Raw genomic sequence first — 24,341 nt, 5'->3', positions numbered from 1 at the left:
GGTCTAGCCTCCACTAATGCCACCAGGGCTCCGCAGAGAGGGCCACTGCTATCTTTGATCACTCAGGTCCCTGTGGCTGAGGAGGCAGCAGATGGTGAGGAGTTTAATTGATGTCTAAGGTGCCTGAGCATGACTGAGCTCCTGTCTCTGCCTGCCTCTACCCTCCAGCCCCATCTTCGCAAACTTTCCTTGAACGAAGGCTGGTCCTTCATCCTCTAGGGCCTCCTCTGCCTTGGTGCCTGGCGTGTTTGACTGTCTGTCTTCCTTCTTGGCTCATGCACAGCCACTTTGGCTAGCGGCTTCTCTGTCCACCCCTGCAATGGCCTGTTCAGGTAAGACATGGTAAGATGGCACCTGGCTGCAGGTGCTGCCGCAGGGGTGGTGGCTCTGGGACTCAGAGCCATGCTGTCATGTGACCAAGAGGATGGGAAGAGAAGTGGCAGCCCTTGGGCTGCTGACAGGGGAGGTTGTGAGATGTGATGGGCCACCTGAAGGGCAGGGCCACTGGCAGCTCAGCTGAGCCGTTTTCAGCGAGCACAAGGAGCCAGTTATCCAACAGCAAAGAGCAAGCTCCCCGATACAGGGGCCGAAGCCAGCAGGGTAGGATAGGGTCCCCGCTTACTTCTCCCCTCGATCAAACACGGCTTCAGAAGACAAAGGGCTTCCCTTTCACAGGCCCCCACGTTGCCGCTGTCCCCAGCTGCTGTCTACCCTGCCTGAGGAGGTCTCTGCTGCTCTCCCTTTGCTGCCGAGTTCAACCTAGAACTTCAGGGCTCCGAGCAACCAGCCGGGACAGTGGAGTACGGCTGGGGCGTGATCCTTGGTCACACATCCCTGACCTTTCCCTCCTGCCGGCTCCCCTTCCTGCGAGTCTCTGATTTGGATGTGCCGTGCCCAGGTGGGTACCAGCTCTCTGCCTTGGCTTTGCTTGCCGTATTCCCCAAATCGCTGTTGTCACCTGAAGGCACCTGAGCTTTAAGCACCTGTGCCCATGCTGAGCTCTCTAATCTGGTTGAAACACGTCCCTGCCTCCCCGTCCAGAAGCTTCTTTGAACTGCCCCTACTTCCTTGCTTCCTCTCCTGGAAGCCTCCATGAGTGGCTGCCCCTGCTTTATTGCTCTGGAGGCCTCTAGGGATAGCTGCCCCGTTCTCTGGCTCCCTCTTCTGAAGGTATCCATGAACAGCAGTCCCTGTTCGCTGTCTCTCCCCAGGCAGTCTCACGTGACTCCCCATCCTGCACACTCAGGCTAGCTTCCACCTGCCTCGGACAGGGGACAGGCTCAGCTCCCGTTCCTCAGAGTAATTCACACAAATACAGTGTATGCCAAACACCCTGCTCACCAAGGAGGGGCCCCGCAGGGTGGTGAATGGGTTTGGAGGAGAATATGACTCAAAGTCTGGGGCACCGGCAGGAGAAAGACCATCCAGGCTGGACAGTGGCTTAGTCTGTAAAGTACGTGCCATGCAAGTATGAGGACCCCGGTTCGGTCCCTGGGAACCCATGGAAAAGAGCCAGAAGCTAGGAATGGCAGGTGCCTGCAATCCCAGTGTCAGGGAGGGGAGACAGGAGGATCCTTGCCATCCAGGCAGCTTAGTCTACTCAGGGAGCTCCAGCCTCAGGAGTGAGGGAGACCCTGCCTCAAAAGATGACTCGGAGAGCTGAACTCTGGCCTCAAACACCCACAAACATAAGCATACACATATACAATAAAGACTAGAGAGAGAAAATAGAGATGTTAGAAAGAAAGCTGGAGACAGGAGCAGCACAACTCTGACCTGCAGCTTAGCATCTTCACCAATTAGTATGTGATGTGACAGCATCTGGTCACTCAACACTCAGGAAATCTGGTTTCTTCCTATAAGGCTTGGCAGCCAGCAAACAGCCTCTCAAACAAGGCTCCACCCACTACTCAGTAAACTGGAGCCCACAAGACAAACCTGGCCTCTTTCTTGTTTTTGTTGATAAAGTTTTATCTGAACTCAGCCACACCCATTGGTTGTGTGCTGCTAATGGCTGTGACTCTGTGGCAGAGACTGCACAGATCATCTGGCCAGGAAAGACTTTACCACACAGCCCTTAAAGGGAAAGCACCACCCTGCTTGGGTGTGCCCGCATAGGCATAAGGCAAACTTCATGCTAGTTCTCCCTGACTGTTATTGCCACCCACGTGTAGGTATTGGGTCTCATGCTCCGCTGTACCCCAGTGCCTCTCCCAGGGTCCAGGGTAAAACTTGGTGTTCAGCTCTGTTGTTCAACATGGTAATGATCATGCAAATGGTTTATTTTTAAAACCAGCACGAAGTGTGGAGAATGCCCTTGGCACATCCTTACCCAAACCCCTGGCTTTCCTCGAAGAGCCTGGCAAGGATCTTATACTCCTAAGACTAAAGGTTTATGCCTTCAGCCGAAGAGTCCAGGTGCTTTAATCCTCGCCTGGCTCCTCTGTCTCAGCAAACTTCCAGGCCACCTCCCTAGCATGGTCCAGAAGTAAGTGACTGCCTCCTTCCAGCACGCTGGACACAGAGCAAGTCAGGACTCTAAAGATAAAACAAATCGAAGCTCCCACGGGGAAGCTGGGGTTTTGAAAGGTCTTCTACCCTCTGTTTTCTGAAAGCCAACAAACAGCACTTTACAATGCTTATTATAGAAGCTGAAATGCCTGCGTTCCAGTCGCCACTCTGCGGGGCAGGCCCTTTACTGTATTAGGGAGAGCGCAGTCCCTCTGAGGAGGTGGCAGCCTCCTTCAGGAGGGCCAGCGGCTTGCCTGCCACCACGTCTAGTCCAAATTTGGCACCAGCTGGCCGGGAAGCAGGACCGGTTTGGACATGAGCGTTCATTTGACAAGCAGAAGCCCCAGAGCCCACCAGGCAGAGTTTCCACACAGCGCCAGCTGGGAGCATGAGGGAAGTCCCTCGGTTCAGCTGGACCTCTGGGAAGCCCTGGCTTGTGGCTTGTGCAGGATGTGGAATGCCTTACTAGGGGAATCTGGTATCTGCTCAGCACCCCACACCCCCAGGACTTCAGTGGCCACTCCAAGGACAGTCATTAACTTCACGCCAGGGGCATCACACAGACAAAGAGGAGGGCACGAGGAGGCAGGACTGGGGGAAGCAGCTGTCCTTTCACTGGGAGCCCAGCAGAGGGGAAGACCGGCCAGAACTCCATGGAAACCTGCCAGCCCACACACCCTGCCCGGCTGAAACTCTACTGTCAGCCGGAAAACTTGCAACTCTGCAATCCTCAGACCCCACGGTTTCTGTTCAGAGTGCTGTCCCTGTGCCTGAACCAAATGAAGCTTCCCCAAATGAGGGGTGCTGGAGGGCACGGAGGCAGAGGGACAGATGGGGTTTGTGCTTCTTCCAAAAACCACAGCCCAACCAGGAAGAAACCAGAGGCTTGGGGAGGCCCAAAGGCTCATTCCAGAGCAGATCCGGAACTCACGCAAACTAATGAGTTGTTAAGGGGATTCTCCTTAGCCCTTGATTGATCTCAGCTGGCAAGGAGGCTGCCTGCTCTGAGAAGGGCAGGGCTCGGAGGCCCTTCCTCCTGGTGCCCGCCTGCCTTTCTTCCTGCACAGTGTAGTTCTAGTTTCCTTTGCTTCTTGTTTTACTATTAAACACTCATTTCTCCTTCTGTTTGTCTGTCTGCCTCTTGCTTACTCTTTTTGTATGTTTGTGTTCACAACTGTGCATGCGAATGCCCCCCCCCACGTGCTTGTACATGAGGCCAGAGTTCAACCTTGGGTGCCCCTCCTCAGGCAGATGCCCCCTTATTTGTCTGTTCTTTCCTCGTTCTGTAGATTTACTTCTTTTATACGTCTCTGTGTTTTGCCGGCATGTATGTATGCACATCCGCTCACTGTTTGTGAGCCTGTTTCCTGTGGGCTCAGGGCTTGGACATTGGAGCCCCTGCAACCAGAGTCACAGGTAACTGTGAGCGGCTCTGTGGGTCGCGTGCAGGAGCAGCTAGCGCTCTTAGCTGCTGAGCCATCTTCCCAGCCCCCTCCCAGCTTGTTTCAGAGACAGGGTCTCCCTCTGAGCCCAGAGTTCACTGATTAGACTTTGCCGGGCATCCTCCTGTGGCATGTACCCCACAGCCGATCGTTCACAGCGCTGCGGACTGAACTCGGATCCTCAGGCTTGCACAGCAAGCGTGCTGCTGGCTGGGCTGTCTCCCAGCCTTAGATGTTCCTGTCTTCTGAGGTAGGAGTGGGAAACGGCTGTCTGTATTTTCTGTGAGACCCTCCTGGTCCCAATCTGGGCTCTTGGCTTCTCAGGCACTGGCTCTGACTTCCCCAAATCCTTCCTTCCTTCCTTCCTTCCTTCCTTCCTTCCTTCCTTCCTTCCTTCCTTCCTTCCTTCCTTCCCTCCCTCCCTCCCTCTCTCTCTCTTTCTTTCACTTCCCAGACGCACAAACGGTAATGTCCTGTGTCTTCCTCTGCTGTGCTCTGGTGACAGAGCTTCCTAGGGGACTTGGGTCTCCTGACACAAGACACTGAGGCCCTGAGTCAGAGGCTCTCTGCCTTTACTTGGACTGTGCTGATGGTCTAGCTCAGTGAACTTAAAAGAATGTCGTCACGCTGGCCCTGGCTGCCCAGGTTCCATACTAGCAGCCTCTGCTGTGTCTGAGCTGGTTCAGGTTGCTGCAACACACACCACAGGAGTTCATCGCTTCCAATTCTCAAGGCTTCAGACCCGGGACTGGGATGTACTGCTGACAGCCCACTTCTGATTTGGATCCTCATGTGCCATACAGCAGGGATGGGGTGGTAGGAGCTCTCTGGGGTACTATTATCATTTTAAATACAGTGCTGGGAATGGAAGCCAGGGCTTCACACATGCTAGGAAGTGCTTTGCCATTGGGCCTCCAGGTCCTCACTGGGGGATTCTAGTTAGGGGCTCTACCACTGAGCCTTACCCCAGCCCCTCACTAGGGGATTCTAGGCAGGTGCTCTACCACTGAGCCACACCCCAGCCCCTCACTGGGGGATTCTAGGCAGGGGCTCTACCACTGAGCCACACCCCAGCTCTTTTAATAAGGGCATTAACTTCATTCAAAGAGGCTCCCCCTCATTTTTAATTAACTTCCAATGGTCCACGCTTAATATGAATTTGGGGGCAGGTTTCAATACATACATTTGGAAGAAACAAACATTAGGTCCACTGCACCTGTCACACATCCCTCTACAAGTGAGGTAAACTATTCCCCATTCCTCATAATGTCCCCTCTGAAATGGTCTCCCACTCCTTCATTTTTCTCCCCTTAGGGGTACAGCTCTCCCTAAGAGCTGCCCTCTCCAGGAGACTTCTCCCAGTGCTCTGTACACAGAACACTTCCTGGTTGTTTGAGTCAAGGGCCTGGTGTTGAGCCCCAGCAGTACAGACTTAGGGAGAGACTTAAATCTCCTCTAGCCCTGCCATGTTGAACCCATGACTGCCTTGTGCGTATTTGTATAGTTCTGGGCCCTGAACATCTGTCAGAGATGGTGAGTGGTTGGAGTTTGGGTTTGTCCTGCCTTTCCCACTAGGTCTGACCACTCTCAAGGACCAAGAGCAACAAGGGAGCCTCCACAGACACAGGAAGTTTAGAGTAACGGCTCCAAATCATGAAATTGATGACAAAAACTTCTGCTCCACTGCAGGGAACACGGACCCAAGGGGAGGGGCTTGAGCGCCACACTCAAACATACCAGCATGCAACCCCCAGGTTGTTTGAGAGCCCAAGATGCTCAGCCATAACCATAATGTGAAGATAGTAAAATCACCCCAAAACATGGTCAGGGCTCCCATGAGGACAAAGTGAGTGATGTGGCTAGAATGTTATCTCCTGAAAATGCACAGAATCCACTTGACCTACAGGATACTACAGCTGGGTATTATAGGTGCCTGGGGGTGGAGGGTCTCAGGCTGCTGTGAACTGCCATCACTGCTGAAGAGCCTCATGTGCCAAGAAGATGGCACCATGATTCAGTTGTCTGGGAAACCTGATGCATAGTTGCTCCTGGATGCTCCTGGCTTTATTGCCATACCAAATCCCAAATCAGGCACAGACCACCATGAATGCTACCACTGCTTTCCCTACACCACTTTCCTGGTCTCTCCTGTAGTTTCCTATGGAAACCACAGCAGTGCCTCTGGCCTATTTGGCCCTCTCCTCCAACTCCTGATGAAGGGATATTAAAGAAATAAAATTCCTTTTTAATACCCCTTAGCCCAAGATCTGTTGGTCTCCAAAACCCAGAATAAGAAGCTGGGCATGTTAGAGCATGCCTGTAATCCTACTAGGATAGTTGAAACAGGAGAATGGCTATACGTTCAAGGCCAGACAGAACTACATAGTGGGTTTAAGGCTTGCTGTGTTAGCATGAGGATCTGAGTGTGGATGCCCAGCACTCCCATAAAAAGACTGGTGTGGCCACGTGTCCTAACCTAAGTGATGGGGAGTCAGAGACAGGAGGATCACTGAGGCTTGCTGCCTTTCAGCCCAGATGAAAAATGATGGGCTCCGAGTTCAAGGGAGTAAGGCAGAGAAAGGTAGAGTGGGCACCCGAAGTCATCTTCTGTGTTTGCACACGTGTGGACACAGACACACAGATATTGTCTCAGAAAAAAATATAACATCATCACCACCACCATCCTCAACAGCAACAGCAGCAGGTACCAGGCATCTTCCCCCCTCCAAGCTTCTCCGTCCATACCCCTGTCTGCCTAGGATGTCCTCTTCCTGCTGTAATATGGGCCTCCCTCAGGTCCTAACCGTAACCTCTGGAGCCCTGTCTGACTGCACTAACCAGCCACTCACTTGTCTTCTCAGATTCTGCCAGCAATATCTCATTATGTGAAACCACCCTGACTGGCCTCATTGGTAGTGGCCCTTAGATCATGTCTCCATCTGTCTTTTCTACAAAACCTATGAGTTCCTGCAGGGTGTGAGGGCGCCACTGGGGCCAGAAAGAGCCCTACTGCCTCAGTCCTCTGTTCTGTACCATGCATGACACTAGAAACAGTCAAACCTACCAAACAGTTGGTGCTTAATAAATGCTTTCTAGGGACAAGGCAGCAAGGGATAAGTAAGAGAAATGACTGTAAGATCTACTAGCCAGAGAAATGAAACACCTACGTGGCTCTAAAGCAAGAGTTAGCGTGAAAGGATCAGGGCAAGGTGACCCTGGTGATAAGCCTCCTGAACCTGGAGCTGGCTGATTCTGCTAGACTGGACCAACAAACCTGTGGAATCCTCTTGCTCCTGTCTCTCCAGAAATGGCACTAAAGGAACGTGCTACCCACCCTGGCTTTATCGTGGGTGCTGGGATCCTCAGGTTTACACAGCAGGCATTTCATCGACTGAGTAGTCTTCAAGAGTCCCCATAATAAGCTCTAAAAGGCTCTGATAGACTAAAAAGCAGGAAGGCCAAGTGCTAGGCTCTATTTAAAAATGCCATACACTCAACAGATCTAAATATGAAGGAGATTTATTTGGGGGAGGGACAGACAAGAGGAGAAAAAGGAGCATGGTGGAGACTCCTGAGAGAGAAAAGTCAGAGAGGAGGGAAGGGAAAAGAAACTGAAGGAGAGAGGGAGTGGGGCAGAAAGAGGCAGCACAGGGCAGAGAGACGGGAAGAGAGAGAAAAAAGAGAGAGAAAGGGAGATGGGGAGAGAGCGAGCGCGCACGCAAGAGAGAGAGAGAGAGAGAGAGAGAGAGGTTGTGACAGACAGGTTATAGCTGAAGCACCTGGCCCAGGTGATGTCATAGGATGCAGGTAGTGACATAGGACGTTGTCAGGCCCCTAACGGCCCCTAAAGGCAGGCCAATTGAGTTGCCTGCACAACCAATCCTGAGCCCACAGTCCTCGCACCCTATGGATTTCCTATGCTGGCTGAAACACTTGACAAGAAGGGGGTCATTATAGACAACCACACAAACAATAAACATTTGGAAATATCCAAGTGTGTTTCATTGTCACCTGTCACCATAGAACCCAAGCGCATGGGGGAGGCGCCGTGTCAGAGCAAAGAATGACGCCGCCTCTGCAGATTTACACAGACAGGTGGTGTTTTTGCTGAAGGGCCCATTAGAGCCACTGACGGCTTTCCTCTGTACATGCTCCAGACGGCTGGAAAATAATGTCACTCTTCCTGTTACGGAAAAGGAATTCGGTGATGATGGGGGCTTACTGCAACCACAACGCTGACATTTGTTTCTCCAGAGCCCACATCCAGTGGGCAAGGACAGGAGGTGGCCTGGGTGGGGCTGAGAGGGTGTGGCCAGTAGAGCCTGCACCTTTAGAGGTGACGTAGCCAAAGAGACAGAGGCACACTTCAAGGGAGCCGTTCTCCATCAGAGGGGCTGCTCTGTCCCCATGTGGCATTTGTGCCATGGTCCATCTGCTGGCTCCTGCTATGTGAGCACCAGGCCCTGTCTCGGTGTGAAGTCACAGCCAAGACCTGTAGGGCAAGGGTCCTGGCCTCACCCAGCCAACCTCCCCACGAAGACAAGGGCAGTAGCCACGTGACAGAAGTGCAGAAGCTGAGGTGGATTTTGGTGGGGAAAGTGCCTACTGTATAAATGTGAGTACCTAAGTTCAGATGTCCCAAACCCACATAAAAGCTGGCCACCACGGCAGGCATCTGTAATCTGAGTCCTGCACCCAAGAGATGGGACAGTGAGACAAGCAAATTCCCAGGCGCTTCCAGGCCAGTAACCCCGAAGAAACAGTGGTGAACACAGACCCTGTTTCAAACAAGTGGAAGGCCCAGACCAAAACCTGGGGCTGTCCTCTGACCTCCACATGTGTACCATGCCTACACACACACACACACACACACACACACACACACACACACACGATAATAAGAAGGGCAGGACGTATGTGCACACAGAGCTGTGAGAACTGGGCAGTCCTGAGGAGTCTGTTTCCTACAGCAGGTGAGGTGGGGAGCAGGGAGGTGGGCTTGTCTGCAGAGACGCCCCACCTGGAGGGCCAGCTGGAGCCTGGGGCCCTGGTGTGCAGCTTGGCTAGCCCCTTGCCATCCGTGGGTTTAGTTTTCACCGGCAAAGGAGACCACACTCAGGCTTCACTTGAGTCCCTCAGCGGATGTCCATGTACCATTATTATTATTGTCTTGCCTCTGGTGCCCTAAGCCCTGGGCCTTGAGCCTGGGCAGTTAGTGTGGCTAGAGGCAGGGGTAGAGCCGTAGAGTTCAGAACAGGGTGCAGAGCGGATGCCCAGGCTGGGATTCTCAGCCACTATTTGCCATCTATCCCCTGGCTGCTGGGGCAGAAGGCCAGGGGAATGCGCTTCTAGGAACAGAAGCCTCCGACAGGAGACAGACACGCTCAGCTGTCCAGACCAGGCTTGCTCTGGAATTCACCTCTAGGGTGTGTGTATTTCAAGAGGCATCAAATAAAATGGCTTGTTAGGTAAACACGTCCTGTGGTTACGTGTGGCAGCGCACGGGAAAGCGAAGCGCCACCTGTGGCCTTCCCATCCATCAGCCTCCGTCCAACCCAGGCCCTGGCACCCGCTGGGCACACCTGGAAGACACACAGCATCACCTTGTGCCCTGGCATCCCCCAGGCACAAATCACTTCAATGTGGATGGGTAAGTGTCACCTCTGGGGACGCTGGGCATCGGGGCCACATGCTGTCTCCATCCCCACTGCTCCTTAGTTACCAGGAGACCAGCGTGGAACAGACTTGTGCTTTATTTTATTAGCCCATAACACTCTCTAAAACAGCTCCTTTTTAAGAAAATGGCTACCATTATGCACAAATAAGCACTCAGTGGGCCTCCCCAACCCCATCTCTGCTTTCCATTTTCAGAATGGAAACAGTTTTATCTGTACCCAAAATGTTACTGAGAGCGTCTTCATTACCGAAAAGCCTGCCCCGAGCAGCCTTTGCAGGAGACGGGCAGCAATTCTGGCTATTAGAGCACAGCGAATGGCCATGTGCAGCAGGGGCTGAGGAGGGAAGGAGTCAGCAAGGGGTGGGGGAGGGTGGCCAAGGACAGCAGGTGCTGCTGCCAACTGCAGTGAAACCCTGGGAAGGGCTGTTTTGCTCCATCTGCAGCCAGAGGTTACTAATTAAGCAAAGCATTACAGAGCCAGAAATACCCACCAAAGCTGCTTCTTATTATTCTTATTTTTCTTTCTTTCTTTCTTCTTCTTTTTTTTTTAACCTACATCTGAGCATCAACACAAGGGCCTTACAAGGGGCATTTCCAACAGCAAGCATCTTTCATCCCACAATTCACTGAGGGCAACGGAAGTCAAGAGCCTTGGTGGGAGGCAGGACGGGAAGATGGCTACAGGAAAGGTGCTTTCCGGGAGCTAGAAGAGACTTGAGTCCATTCCCCAGAACACACATAAGAGAAAGACGTTGACTCTGGCCTCTGCTTTCCTGCACACACATACATGTACTCAGCTGTGTGCACACGAGCGTGTTCACATGCATGCGTACATACAAACCAGACAACATCAAAACCCTTAGATTTTTTTATAGAGGTCAGAGAGACCTAGTTATAAAGATGCACTGAGAATTAGGGGGCAGGGCATGGAGGTGGAGTGGAGGCCATGCTGCCCCACACTGGCCCAGGAGGGAGCTCTGCTCCTCATCCTGGCTGCTCAGTGGGGGATGTCAGGGAGCCTGGACACTCAGCTCTGTGTCATTCCCATCTTGAGCCGTCCGCAGCCCTGCCTGGTGTGGCCTCTCCTTCCTCCACACTTCTCTGGAAGCCTAGCAAGCCTGTGTGTGTGTGTTCCGGTGTATATGTGTGTGAGTTCATGTGTGTGAAATGGACATGTCTTACATGTCTGTGCACAGGCATCTATGCACTTGTGTGCACATATATGTGACAGCCAGTGGTCAAGCGGGGAACCGTCCCACTGGATTTTTGAGGTGGGTCTCTCGCTGGCCTAGATTCATCAAGCAGACTAGGCTTTCGGCCAGCACACCCCAGGCTCTAAGTGTCTTCACTTCCCCATCACTGAGGTTACAAACCTGTGCCATCACACATCACACCCACCTTCAAACAGACAACACGGATCCAGGGAGCATGAAACCAAGTTCCCCATACTTGCAAGGCACGCGCCAAACACACTGAGCCATCTCCCCAGCCCCTGGCAAACTGCCTAATCTCACCCCACCCTTCCCCATTTTCACATTTAGTTTGACCAACTCTCTTTAGTTTTCATTCACCTACTAAAGATAATCTCATGAGCTGGCATGCTTACAGGGTGAGTGTGAATAACCATATTCATCTACGAGTCTTAGTGCCCTCGGCACCTATCCCTGCCCCTGGCACGAGTGCCCTGGGTAATGAACGAACGGCTTTTCTTCCACAGGAAGACTTGGTTTGTGTGGGGGCCAGTGCTGGGCTGTGGGCTCAGCCGGCACCACTGTGGTCAACCCACACCGTCTCCCAGTATGCTCCTGTCAGCTCACGGAGTGACTAGAGAAAGAGCACGCCAGCAAGACTGTCTCGTTCTTAGCTCCAGGGCCGGTCCGCGTCCACCACCTTCCAGGCCTTTCATGGGCATTTATCCTCACTGTGTGGCCCTAGGCCAGTGGTTTCACTCCGGGTCTTTCTTTTAAAGATGGGATGTGAGGGTGGGCTGGCCAGGAAGCTGGGTTAGAACCCTGGGACCAGTGTCTTCTGCAGGGGTGAGGCATCCTACAGGCGAGGTCTCTGAGAACCCGCCCTGTCCCTCATGACCATCCCGAGGCAGGAATGAAGCTATTCTAAAGACGGGGGCAGGGGTATGGCTCAGTGGCCTAACCCTTGCTGTGCAAGCATAAGCACTCAACGCTCATAACTCTTGTACCCAGGGAAAAGAAGCTGCGTGTGGCGGTGTGTGCCTGTGACCTCAGCGTGCAGGGGTGGGGAGGCAGAGCCAGGCAGAGCCTGGGGATCACAGACTAGTCAGTCTAGCCGAAATGGCAAGTTCTGGGTTCAGTGAGAGACCCTGTCTGTGACAACAGAGTGAAGCAACTGAGGAAGACAACCCAGGGTCAACCTCTGGCCTCTGCATGTGCCCATATGAAGCATGTACAAGTACATACCACAGACACAGACACACACACACACACAGAGACACACACACAGACACACACAGATTCTAGAGACACTTGTGCCCCTCCCTTTGGCTATCTCACTAGTAAAACAATGGACTCCAAGAAATTAGAATTTCCCTAGCAGTCTTGTGCTGGGAGAAGGAAAAGGCTGAAGCCGAGGCCAGCCAGATGGGACCTTGTCTCCTAGAAAGAGGTTTCACACAGTTTTGACAACAATTCAGATTTCCTTGCAGGAGAGACTAGGGTGCTGACAAGAATGGTGGGGGCTTCTCTGACCTGACCGGAAATGCCCTCTTTTATAATCCAATCCTCATGTCAGAACCCCAAAGATTCACTGTGGGGCACTGGACCTCTTTATTCCCAACATGACCACTTCAAATAACGCTCTCTGTCTCTGTCTCTTCAAGAAGTTAGCAGTTCAAGCCTGACTCGTTAGGACTGCCAGGGCCCAGGCTGTGACCCCAACAACTCCATCACACTCAGGTGGCCAGCGGGGCTGTGCTGCGGCCCACTCCATTGCGAGAGAGGAGTTGAGGTCACCTCTTTCTCTTTCCTGGAAAGGTCCCATGAGGTTTGCTGCCGTGTGTATGCTTTGGAGGCTCCCAGGAGGCATGGCGTTCTGGCGGGCCTGGCAGTGAAAGCAGAGCCTTCTGGAACACTCCACTCCCGCTCTCCTCTGTAAAGGATGTGAGGGAAGCACCGGCTCTTTGCACTGTATGAAACGCCGTGCCCCTCACTCCCCGGCACTCTGCTGGAGCCCATTCAGACACTTAAAGGGAAATGCTGTCGCTTTCATGTGGCACAGAGCTCTAGCTGGGGAGAGATGACACAGCCAAGCACACGTCCTGCCCTCTCACAGCTGCTCTGGGTCTCAAACAGCAAGAGGAGACTTGCAGCAGCTTCCTTCTAACTTCTCTTGCCCTCGGTATGCGCCTAAGAGCCCGAAGGTGCATCTCAAAACAGGCCCTCTAGGGGTGGGAAGTAAGCCTCTATTTATAGCTGAGTGTTAGCTAGCTGGGAACACGGATGCAGAGAGCTCAGAAACCTGGCCTTAGGGGGGAAAGAGCTGCCTTCTATTCTGAGGCTTCAACTTTTAGACTCCAAGTTAACAGAAGTATTGTAGAAGGGATATGACTAAAAGTCTTTCACATCCTGCAACACAGCAGGCCGAACAAACCCATAAACCAAAAAGCTGGAGAGGAGCTGGGTAGGATACAGCAGTCACCCTGGTATAGCCATTCAACCACAGAAACCGCAAGTATGGCTAAACTGGGTGAGGGTCACTCTTAGCAAGGGAGGGGTGGAAGAGGGTCCATGGAGGTGAATCACAGGGCCTTTGCACAGCAGAAACAAGCAGAGGGGTCTACTCTGCCCACCTCACACTCTGAAAACAAAACTGAGGTAAATGAAAAGGCCCCCCAACTGCTGGAAAGGGGAACTAAGGTAGCATTCATTATAAACACGGAGATTGATTCCTCTCCTCCCTCAGGCCTGTACTTGGGTGCTGGGGGAAGAAGAAGAAAGGAAGAAACACATCTCCCCAAATTTAACAATCTCATACATGTCCCACTTTTGGTTTAGAGAAGGAGAATACCAAATGGTGATTAAAAAGCATTGGGAAGACATGTGAAAATGCTACCTCTAAAGAAATCTCTGAGGGTGGTTACAGGGAAAACCAAAGCAAACTGAACACCAGAAGTCACAGAAAGGCACACAGGGATGAGCTGTAGCTGGGGGCTAGTGCAGCTGCAATCCCAACACTGCAGAGGCTGGGGGAGAAGGGTCACGAGGGGCTAGACTGGGCTCACGTAGAACCTTGCTTTAGGACCCCAACATCACCAAGACTTTAAACCAGAGTGAAACAAAGAGAATCAAGCATGGGCGGGAGAGATGGCTCGGTAGGTAAAGCACTCGCTTTGCCCGTGTGAGGACCTGGGTTGGTCTCCACAACCCATGTAAGGAGCCAGATGTGATGGTGCAGACCTTGTCATCCCAGTGCTGGGGAGGCAGGGACAGGGTGATCCCTGGGGCTTGATGGCCAACCAGCCTAGCTTAATTCAGGCCAGTGAGAGATCCTGTCGACAAACAAACAAACAAACAAGTAAACAACAAACCAAAATGGACAGTGTCCTCAAAAATGGTACCCTCAGTTGACCTCAGGCTCCCATACAAATGTAAATAAACACATGTGCGCATGCGCATACACACACAGAGACACACATACACAGAGAATAAACGGTAACACCAAGGACAGAATATATCACTATTACCTTCTATTTTAAGCGGCAGAGATGAAGAAAAAGCAGCGCCATATAAAGTGTAAATAACTGCCACAGAGATTGAAAACTTATAAAGAGACAAAAAAACCAATGAGATACAGGTCAACAGAGAATTAATTTACTGGAAGCTACATCTGAGGACATTATTTAGATAGGAGCACAAAGAGATAAAGACAAGAAAAATGGGAAGCAGATGGTAAGAGACCAGGAGGATAGAGAGAGAAGCAATTTCTTATATCCAGCAAGAATCCCAGCAAGAGACAACAGACAGTGGAGAGGCCGCATTCAAACAGATTGTGACAAAGAATTTTCCAGAACAAATGAATTTTTAGATTAGAAGTGTTTAATACATCCTGACTTCAAAAGCATCCTGGGGCTTGGGGAAATTTCTGGACGGGTAAACTGCTTTCTCTGCAAAAGGGAGGACCAGAGTTTGGATTTCAGCACTCAGATAAAAGCCCGATGGGCATGGGGGCCCAGCTCCACCCCCAGCACTCAGGGGATGGAAACAGGGTCCTCGGGCAAGCTGGCTAGCTGGGCTAGGTGGACCTGTTAGCTTGGGATAAGCAGGAGACCCTACCTTAATCAATAGCGCAGAGGAAACCTGGAAAGCTATCTGATGCCAACCTCTGGCTTCCAGACTCCATGCCCAATGGCACAACCACACACACACGCATGCACACTGTACATATGCACGAAGGAAGTGGACAAGAGTCTCCTAGAGCTGACACAGAGTGAAGCTCCAGAATGAAAGAGCCCTAAGGGCCTCGATTACTGGTGAAGCAAAATGGGACAGGAAGCAAACTTCAACATCAGCAACAGGAACAAGAGGAAACTGGGCTGTTATCTCCAGACTTTCTATTCCCGCACTTAGAATGGTGAATTGCCGTTCGGAGGATGGCACTAAAGTAAAGATATTTCTAGATTACCTGATTGCACCATGGGAGAAGTTAACATTCTCAGTGTTGCAATCCAGAGAAAAACTAACAGATGTAATCGAAAGAAAAAGAAGTTGAACCAGGAAGAAAGAATTCAGGGGAGAAATGGCCAATAAAGAAAATGGCAGATGCACAGCAAAATTGAAGTACCAGTCCAGAGACAGCCCAGAGAATATCAGCACCTTCAGCCAAAAGAACCAGGTGGGACTGAAGTAGTGGGGATATGGTAAGCATGACTTGAGTGGGGCCAGGCCTCCTGTTACAGACCTGTGATTCTACCTGCTAAGGATGCAGGATGAAATCACAAGTTCAAGACTAAATTGGGAAACTTACTGAGACTGTATCAATATAGAAAATAAAGAGGCCCTGGAATGTAGTTCAGTAGTAGAGCCCCAGCCCAGAATCCCCCAGGGAGGGGCTAGAGTGTGGCTCAGTGGTACAGCACCTGCCCAGAATCCCCCAGTAAGGGGGCTGGGGTGTGGTTCAGTGGTAGAGCCCCTGCCCAGAATCCCCCAGTGAGGGGCTGGGGTGTGGTTCAGTGGTAGAGCACCTGCCTAGAATCCCCCAGTGAGGGGCTGGGGTGTGGCTCAGTGGTAGAGCCCCTGCCTAGAATCCCCCAGTGAGGGGCTAGGCTGTAGCTTGAGAGTAAAGCACCTGCCTAGAATGCCCCAGTGAGGGGCTGGGGTGTGGCTCAGTAGAAAAGTGCTTGTTTACTCTATTCATGACTCTAAGGTCCATCCTTAGTAGCACATACACACACATTAGAAGAGGAAAATGAAAAAGAGGAGAGGGGTGGGAAATCATGTTTAAAAAAATGCTGCTAATTAATTCAGGCAGAAACACTCCCCACTTTACTGAGCAGTGTCTCTCACAAACCGGAAGCTTGATGATTCAGTTATTCTAGCTAACCTGCCTGTACTGGTGACCCCTTCCTTCCCTCCTGAGGGGTGGGATTTCAGATGAACCAGCACCACCTCCTGCCCACCCCTGCTGTCCTGTGCATGCTGGGGATATGAACTCTGGTCCTTACACTCTTGTGTGCTGGTCCTCACTCTGAGCCATATTCCCACCCAGTTTGTCTTAATTTTAAAGGCAGGGGAAGCCTTTGTCCCACTCCCATCGGCCCCTTTCCTCTTCCCAGTCTTTATATTACTGAAGAAAATAACACTTCCTTCTTTCCCTCCTCAGTAGCCATGAAATACCCACAGACCCACTGGAAGGGGTGGGGTCTCATAAACCCCTCACTCCTCCATGATGGATGGCTCGATCCTGTAGGCAATTACAGCTGCTGGGAGTTCCGGGTGCAAAGGTCATGCCATTGTTAGGAAGACAGCCTTCACTGCAGAGACTCATGACTGGTTGCATTGTAGGTAAAATGTGAAGAGACAGCTTTGGAATGACGTTCAGGCAGCCCTGAGAAGCAGACCCGGGAGCCATGGGCAGGGGACTTGGTCTATTATGGGGTAACAGGCCCCAGAAAGTCCTTGTGAGAGTACCCAGAGTGGTAGGGACAGATGAAGAGTGTAGCCACTGATCCTAGACGCCAAGCCTGACCTTCAGCCAGGAAAAGCTAAGCTCTGTGTCAAACAACAGCAGGGAGAGGGAGATGGCTCAGCAGATAAAGGGTTTGCAGTCTAGCCTGACGATCTGAGTTCCCCTGCTGGGACCCACACAGCCGAAGGAGAACTGGCTCCACCAAGTTGCCCTCTGACCTTCACATATGTGCTGTGGCATGTGCACACCTATCTGCCAAAATAAATAAATAAAATGTAAAAAAAAAATAATAAGGGGGGAAAATGTCCCAGCAAACCAGGGTTGGAAAACAATTGTCTTAACACTGAAAAGACCAGCTATAAAAAAGAAAGACGCCTTCCATAAATGTCATATTTGATAATAAAACCTTAAAGAATTTCTTTAAAGTTAGAAATAAGAAAGATGGTCTCCTATCACTGTTTCAATTCAGTATGATAAAGGAGCTGAGCTCTCTCAGCAAGACTCCTAAAATAAATAAAACAGGCAGAGATGCCAGGTGTTGTGTAGTAGACCAGCAACCCCAGCTATGTGGAAGGTTAAGGCAGGAAGATAAGAGGTTCAAAGCTAGCTTGGGCTATAGGATGAGTTCAAATCCAGCCTGGGTGGATTGATGAGACCATGTCTCAAAATATAAATAATAGAAAGGGCTAAGTATGTAGACCAGTGGCACAGTGCCAGTTAGGGGTTGGGATGTGGCTCAGTGGTAGAGCCCCTGCCTAGAATTCCCCAGTGAGTGGCTGGGGTGTGGCTTAGTGGTAGAGCTCCTGCCTAGAATCCCCCAGTGAGGGGCTAGAGAATACCTCAGTGTAGAGCCCCTGCCTAGAATCCCCCAGTGAGGGGCCAGGGTGTGGCTCAGTGGCAGAGCACTGGCATACCATACACTGGCCCAGCATTAAATATTTTTAAAAAGAAAGAAAAAAAAAGATGGATGGATGGAAATAAGAAGGGAAGGAAGGAAGGAAGGAAGGAAGGAAGGAAGGAGGGAAGGAGAGAGGTAAGAAAAGAAGGAAGGAAGGAAGGGAAAGAAAAGCTTGTAAATACATCCAAGTACAGATCAGAATAGAAGTGGGGCCAGGAAATTGGGTGAGGCTCCTTCATTGTGAAATCCTTGTTACCAATCCAGAAGCATGCAAGAGAAGACTCAGAAGCTGCACTTAATTCTACTGGAAGTTAGGCTTTGAATTCTAGATCTCATTTTACATACATGTTTCTGATGGGCATGCCGTGTGTAGACCCGTAGAAGAGATGTCTGGCAGCTTCTAGGAAGAATTAGCCTACAGTCACTGTTTGGCCCATAAGCCTCATACCTGGGTCTAATCTGAAAATGATAAGATCGACTTGTTGGTGCAATAATCCTTCCATAACCCTGGTCCCCCTTGATTATGGGGACACACAGCCTAGGAGCTTAGGCTGATGGTAACAAGGCTAAGCACATTGAAAGAGTGAGATTAAGCCACGCGGTGGCACACACCTCTAATCCCAGCACTCAAGGAGGCAGAGGCAGGAGGATCTCTGTGAGTCCAAGGCCAGCCTGGTCTACAAAGCAAGTCCAGGACAGCCAGGGCTACACAGAGAAACCCTGTCTAGGAAAAAACAACAACAACAACAAAAAAAAAAACAAAAAAAAAAAAACCCACTAAATTTTTGGTCCAAAGTCATCACAGGGGTACACAGCAGTGGAAGCGGGTCAGTGAGATGAGACCCAAGCATGAGTCTGAGCCTGAAGATGACCCCCGTTGCTGTGAAGATAGGAAGGGACTTCTCTGAGACACCCAACAAGGTGACCTTCAGCAACTGGAACCGCCCTGCTGACAGGTAGCTTCCCACACACCAAACTTCAGGGTCCCCGCACACAACTGACTTCTACATACATGTCAATGATCACAGAATCCAGCTCCTCTCTAGCGTCTCCAGAGGGGCCGCTGCATATGGGCTTTATCCATAAAACCTACGCTAGACTTGTGACCTCCGGAACTCTAATAGCATGCGCTCAGTGTTTGGCAGTTTGCTGGTGGCAGTGGTAGAACACGCGTGCCTGACATGCAGAACTGGTGCATAGCAGGTGCAGGCTGGGGAGACCAGCTTACTGCCGGAAGGATGGAGGGAGCCACGAGGAAGCGCACAGATGAGCAGCAGTTATCACATGAGGGAAGCAAGGCAAGAGGCCACCTTCCACATAAGAAAGGTAAAGGAAATATGCAGATTTATTACTGTTGTCAAAGAGAAGGGCAGAGGGCTGGGGAGACAGCTCATCCGGTGAAAGCCTACTTTGTAACCCAAACTTAAGAAGAACACAACAAACAAACAAACAAACAAACAAATCAGCTGGGCATGGTGGTGTGCACCTGTAATCTCAGCACTCTGGGAGGCAGAGGCAGTCGGATCTCTGTGAGTTCAAGGCCAGCCTGGTCTACAAATCTAGTCCAGGACAGCCAAGACTACACACAAAAACTTAGCCTTGAAAAACCAAACCAAACCAAACAAAAACAAGAACAGCAACAACACAAACCTGGGCACAGATGATGCGCACTAATATCCCAGTATTTGAGAGTTAGAGTCAAGAGGGTCTCCAGGTCTCGCTGCCAGGAAGCTACACTTGGTGAGCCTCAAGCCGATAAGAGACTGCCTCCAAAACCCAGGTGGACAGCACCCGAGGAACAAGAGCTGAGGTTGACCTCTGAACTCTACCTGAAATACGCACATATGTGCACCTGCACATGCATGAACACATACATACAAGGATAGAGCAAAATTCAAGCAGGCCTGGTGACCCATAGGTTGTAGCCACAGAGCGGAGAACCTAGACTTCCCAGAATATCATTTGCTACAGCTTTGATTCTGCAGTAATGCAAATGGCTACAAAGTGAAAATAAAAAGCCCTAGCAATTTCTCTCAGGTGAAATGATTTTTAAAGAAAGTAACAGCTAATAACCAAGGCAAAAGAACACAACACCTGCAATGGATGTGTCTGGTCATATACAAATTGGCACAGAAAGAAAGAATACTGTTGGGTGATTTTTTTTTAAAGCTCAACATTTTGGCTGTGAATGCAGGAGAGAATTAAACCCAAGGACAAACACTTACATTGCATTCAGTAGTCTTGTTGATTACGCTGTTGGAATCACAGGTTTGCACTCAATATAATAGTCAGGTGAAGAAAATAAGAACATTGGTGCTTTTGAAAAATGCTTTTAAGTATAAGGCAAAATTAGGATATAAATTTAAGAATAATGATATTTGATTTGAATTGAAAATATCACTATGACCTTATGTGTTTAAAAAAAAAAAAAAACATCTTTGCTGGGGCTGGAGAGATGGCCCAGCAGTTTAGAACACTGGCTTCTCCTCCAAAGGACCCAGGTTCAATTCCCAGGACCCACATGGTGCTTACAACTGTCTGTAACTCCAGGTCTAGAGACTCTGACCTCCAGGCCTTCTTCTGGCCTCCACGAACACCAGCACATATATGATACATAAACATGTGCACAGGCAAAACACTCATGAACATAAAATAAGTAAATCTAACAAATAAATGTATTTATATTGTTCCTCTAGACCAGAAAGGTATAGAAGCAATGAGCAGATGGTAACAATGCACTCCCCAGTTCCTGATGCTCAGGTTGTGATCTTTAAATGCTCCTTGAGACTACCTGAAGCCCATATAGGAACAGCTCACAGGAGCTTGGAGCAGGAAGGCACCATGTCCTGGAATGTCATGTACCACCAGAAAACCAAATGTCCTCATGTCAGGAAACCTAGTTCATGAAGAGATAAGGAATAGCATGGGGGTGAAAGAGAGAGATACCTCCATGGATAAAGCATAAGGACCTGAGTTTGAACTCTTAGAACTCACATAAATCTGGATACGGTAGCAAATGTTCACAATCCCTGTGTTCCTGCGGACAGATCAGAGGCAGAAGCAGGAGACTCCCAGAAGCTCAGCAGGCTGCTTACCTGGTCTACACAGCAGGCAAGAGATACTGTCTCACACAAGGTGATAGTGAAGACTTCCAACTTACACACACACACACACACACACACACACACACACACACACACACACCATAAAAGAATATCTCTTATAACTGTTGCAATCGTAGGAGTGCTAGAAGTAGGCAGTGCCTTTTTTTATAATTTTTAAATGAATTTTCTGCCTTCCTGGCTTTGGGGAACCTAACTAACATGAAGGATGAGGGTAAGGCCTTGCCTTCAAAGTTCCAGAGACAGAATGAGTAAAGGTTGAGGGAATGAGAAAAATTACCATTCTAAATGTCCAAAGAAAACAATTCAGGTAAAAGAGTAAGCATAGATGAATCCATTGGATAAAACACTGACAGAGTAGAAATCAGGCATCAGGCAGTTCATTCCTGCCTGCTGCTCTGTTCAGCATGGTTCCATGCTCTTGATCCATCTCAACATGCTCAGAGCACCGAGGATATGCTGAGGACGCAGGAAGGGGGGACAGGGGAAGGAAGAAGAGAGGGACACATCTCATCAAGGTTTTGTAACGAACTTCTGGTTCAGAGGAGTGCTGAGTGGCACCACTAAAGGAGTCACGCAGGCTCCTCTCCAGGGCCTAGGTGTTGTCAACAGGACATGGCACCAGGAAAAAGGGCAGTCGACTTTTGACTGAGAAAGAGACGTGATCTGTAGTGACAGGGAGAGGACAAGTGGCTGCCAGTGGATCAGGAGGGGTGAGAGGGAGGAAGACGGAGTGTAAGGATGCTCTGGGAACACAGCCTGTGTGATGCCTTGGTCGACATGGTGCTTGTTGGGCTACAAGGACCAACATACACTGAGCTGTGACAGTTTTCTGAAGACATTTTTCTTGTAAGTGTTACAAACTCTGCCTCCATCATTTTTGTTTCATTAACTGGGAGTTTCGTCTTTCTGCCTTTCTGTCTGCCTCCCTTCCTTTCTCTCTCTCTTCTTTCTTTTTGATTAGATATCAAATACTGATACCTCTTATTTTTCTGAAGTCAATGGTCTTAGCCCCAGTATAAACCATCTAGATGGGGCTTGGTGAAACTTTTGCACATGTATGTGTAAGATTTGATTCTTAACTGAAAACCAATTCCCAGAAGAAACTTCTCCAACCCAGTGCAAGAACAGCAATAAATCACCAGGATCTAATGACACAGGAACTACTTCCGGATCTTACCACTTAGGGTTCTTTTAAATCAGAACGTGGAATGTGTGGTATTCATCCATGCTAGCAGACCCTATCCATACACAGCCCTCCCACATGCCCAGACCCTCCCATGCTTGTTATAGCCCTTGGCACTACGTTGAGTCTGTTGCATGACCCATCCTGAGACCCATGTGACAGATCTTCCTATCACTTCCTAACACTTTGTGTTGTCTCCAGACACATGGTGCAGAAGGCGGCCTTCCACCCAGGAGAGAACACTTCCTTTCACAGCACAAGCTACCCCTGGATCCTCCATGCCCAGAATAGCACCTCGAGACAGAGCCTGTTCTAGAAAAGATGCTGAACCCATGATGTTCTATGCCAGACAAGCTGTAACAGTCCTAGTGGCTAACTGTGATGGAGAATTAAAAAACCAATCAGCTATGCGACCTAACTTGGGGTACCATGCTGGAACAACCCTTGAGAATTCACCTTTATTCTCACTTCTCTGGTCATCTGATAGGACCCCAGTCTTCTCATCTTTGTTCATCCTGTCCCCAGTTCTGCTTTCATTCCTGTCTCTGCTCTTCCTCTCCAAGCTCAACCCCTTTTAGGTATCCCAGAGTCCCTCCAGTGCCTGGGAACACCAACAATGCTCAAGGGCGGGTCCTTGTCGTCTTTTTATTGGGAAGCCTTACTCCCATGCTGGGGGGGGGTTAATACTGGCAACTTGATAGCACTTAGGGTCACCCACGAGACATGCCTTTGGCCATGTGTATGAGGGACTTTCCAGACTGAGTTAGTTGATGTAGGAAGATCCACTCTGAATATGACTGTCCCCATCTCCTGGGCTGGGGTCCTGGACTAAATAAAAAGGAGAAAATGAGCCGGACATCAGTAATCATTCCTCTCTGCTTCCTGATAGTGGATTGTCATGTGACTGGCTGTCTCCTGCTCCTACGACTTCCTGCCTTGATGGAGAGTACCTGCAACCGTGAGCAAAGGTAAGCCTTCCTTTCTTGAGCTGCTGTGTCAGGCATTTTGTCATGGCACTGAAAAAGGTAACTAAGGCACATGGGCCACACACATACCTGCCCCTCCACAATCCACCTGCAGATGGCTGTCTTCCCGTCATAGCCTGGTCGGAACTGGAGCGTGGCTGAGCGTGGGCTGATGTTGGAAATGACCAGGTTGGATGGAGCACCGGGAAGGTCTAGAGGGAAGTGAGAGAGGCAGGAAGAGAGTTAACGTCTGTCTCAGCCTAGGTGGGTGCCAAGCACGTTAGGGAGGTAATAGCTTCAGAATGGCTCTTTACTGCACCAGGTACTTGTTTGCCAAGCTGTGAAAGTGAGAAGCATCCCCCAGCAAGGCCTCGCAGCAGGGTCCTTCCTCTAACGGGGTCACCTGCTGGGTGCCGGGCCATCTGAAGTGGCAGTAGGAGACTCCTGCCTTATTCATCTCTGTACAGAGCGGATAATTAATAGATGCTGGTTGTGCACAAGGGAACATGATTACATCCTCCAGGCTCCTACCCTGGTATCAAGAGAGGAGTGTCTGAATTCTTTTCCCTGATCCCATGATGCCCCGGAAGTCAGGGTTGAGGAGGGGATAAAAACATGTGGTTTCCAAGACAACCAGAAGCAGTCAACAGCGCAGAACTCCTTCCTGGACTCAGTTATTGTGGAAATGACATGAGGGGGAAGGTGAGCCCCGTCACCTGAGGTCCCTGGGCTTAAGCCCGCTCATACACAGACACACTGGGGGACTGCTCTCTACAGGCCAGGCTTACTTGCAAGTTCAGCAAAGTGTTTAAAATGAGACATTTCCAAGGGGAAGATAATGGGTTAAGGAGAGAAAATGGGAAGCAATGCAGACAAGAACTACTCCAAAAGGACAGGACAAAGGGCTGGAGGTATACCTCAGCAGTCAGTGTGCACTCAGCAACCACAAAGCCCTGGGCTTGACCCCCAGCATTGCACAAGACCAGGTAAGGCAGAGCACCCCTGAAGTCCAGCACACAGGAGATAAAGGCAGAGGATCAGAAGTTCACGGTTAACCTCAGCCACACAGGCGGTCTGGGGCTAGCCTGGAATACAGGAAACCCTCTCTCTCTCTCTCTCTCTCTCTCTCACACACACACACACACACACACACAAATTAAAACAAATAGGAGAAAACAAAAACAAGGCTGGGATTTAGCTCAGTGGTAGAGCACTGGCATAGCGTACACAAGGCTCAGGGTTCCATATCCAGGGTCTAAGAAAAAGAAAGAAAGAGGTGCTGGCCATAAATATTGGGATAGGAGAGACAGGGGGAGAAGGGAAAAAGAAGGAAAGAGGGAGAGAGGAAGGAAAGAGAGTCCATTTGCTGTCTTCAGGTTTCC

General features: G+C 50.3%; 1 protein-coding gene across 1 annotated transcript in view; it reads right to left on the bottom strand.

Moving 5' to 3' along the window:
- Positions 1–24,341, bottom strand: part of Sdk1 (sidekick cell adhesion molecule 1) — an 898,365-nt gene that overhangs the window by 121,315 nt on the left and 752,709 nt on the right. The window contains exon 22 of the mRNA XM_060368045.1: positions 23,050–23,171. Coding sequence (XP_060224028.1) covers positions 23,050–23,171 — 122 coding nt within the window. The remainder of the gene's footprint in view (positions 1–23,049; positions 23,172–24,341) is intronic.

Source organism: Meriones unguiculatus, chromosome 15 (assembly GCF_030254825.1).
Source record: "Meriones unguiculatus strain TT.TT164.6M chromosome 15, Bangor_MerUng_6.1, whole genome shotgun sequence".
In the NCBI taxonomy this organism is placed as follows: Eukaryota; Metazoa; Chordata; class Mammalia; order Rodentia; family Muridae; genus Meriones; species Meriones unguiculatus.
This window is presented reverse-complemented; position numbering and strand designations above follow the sequence as displayed.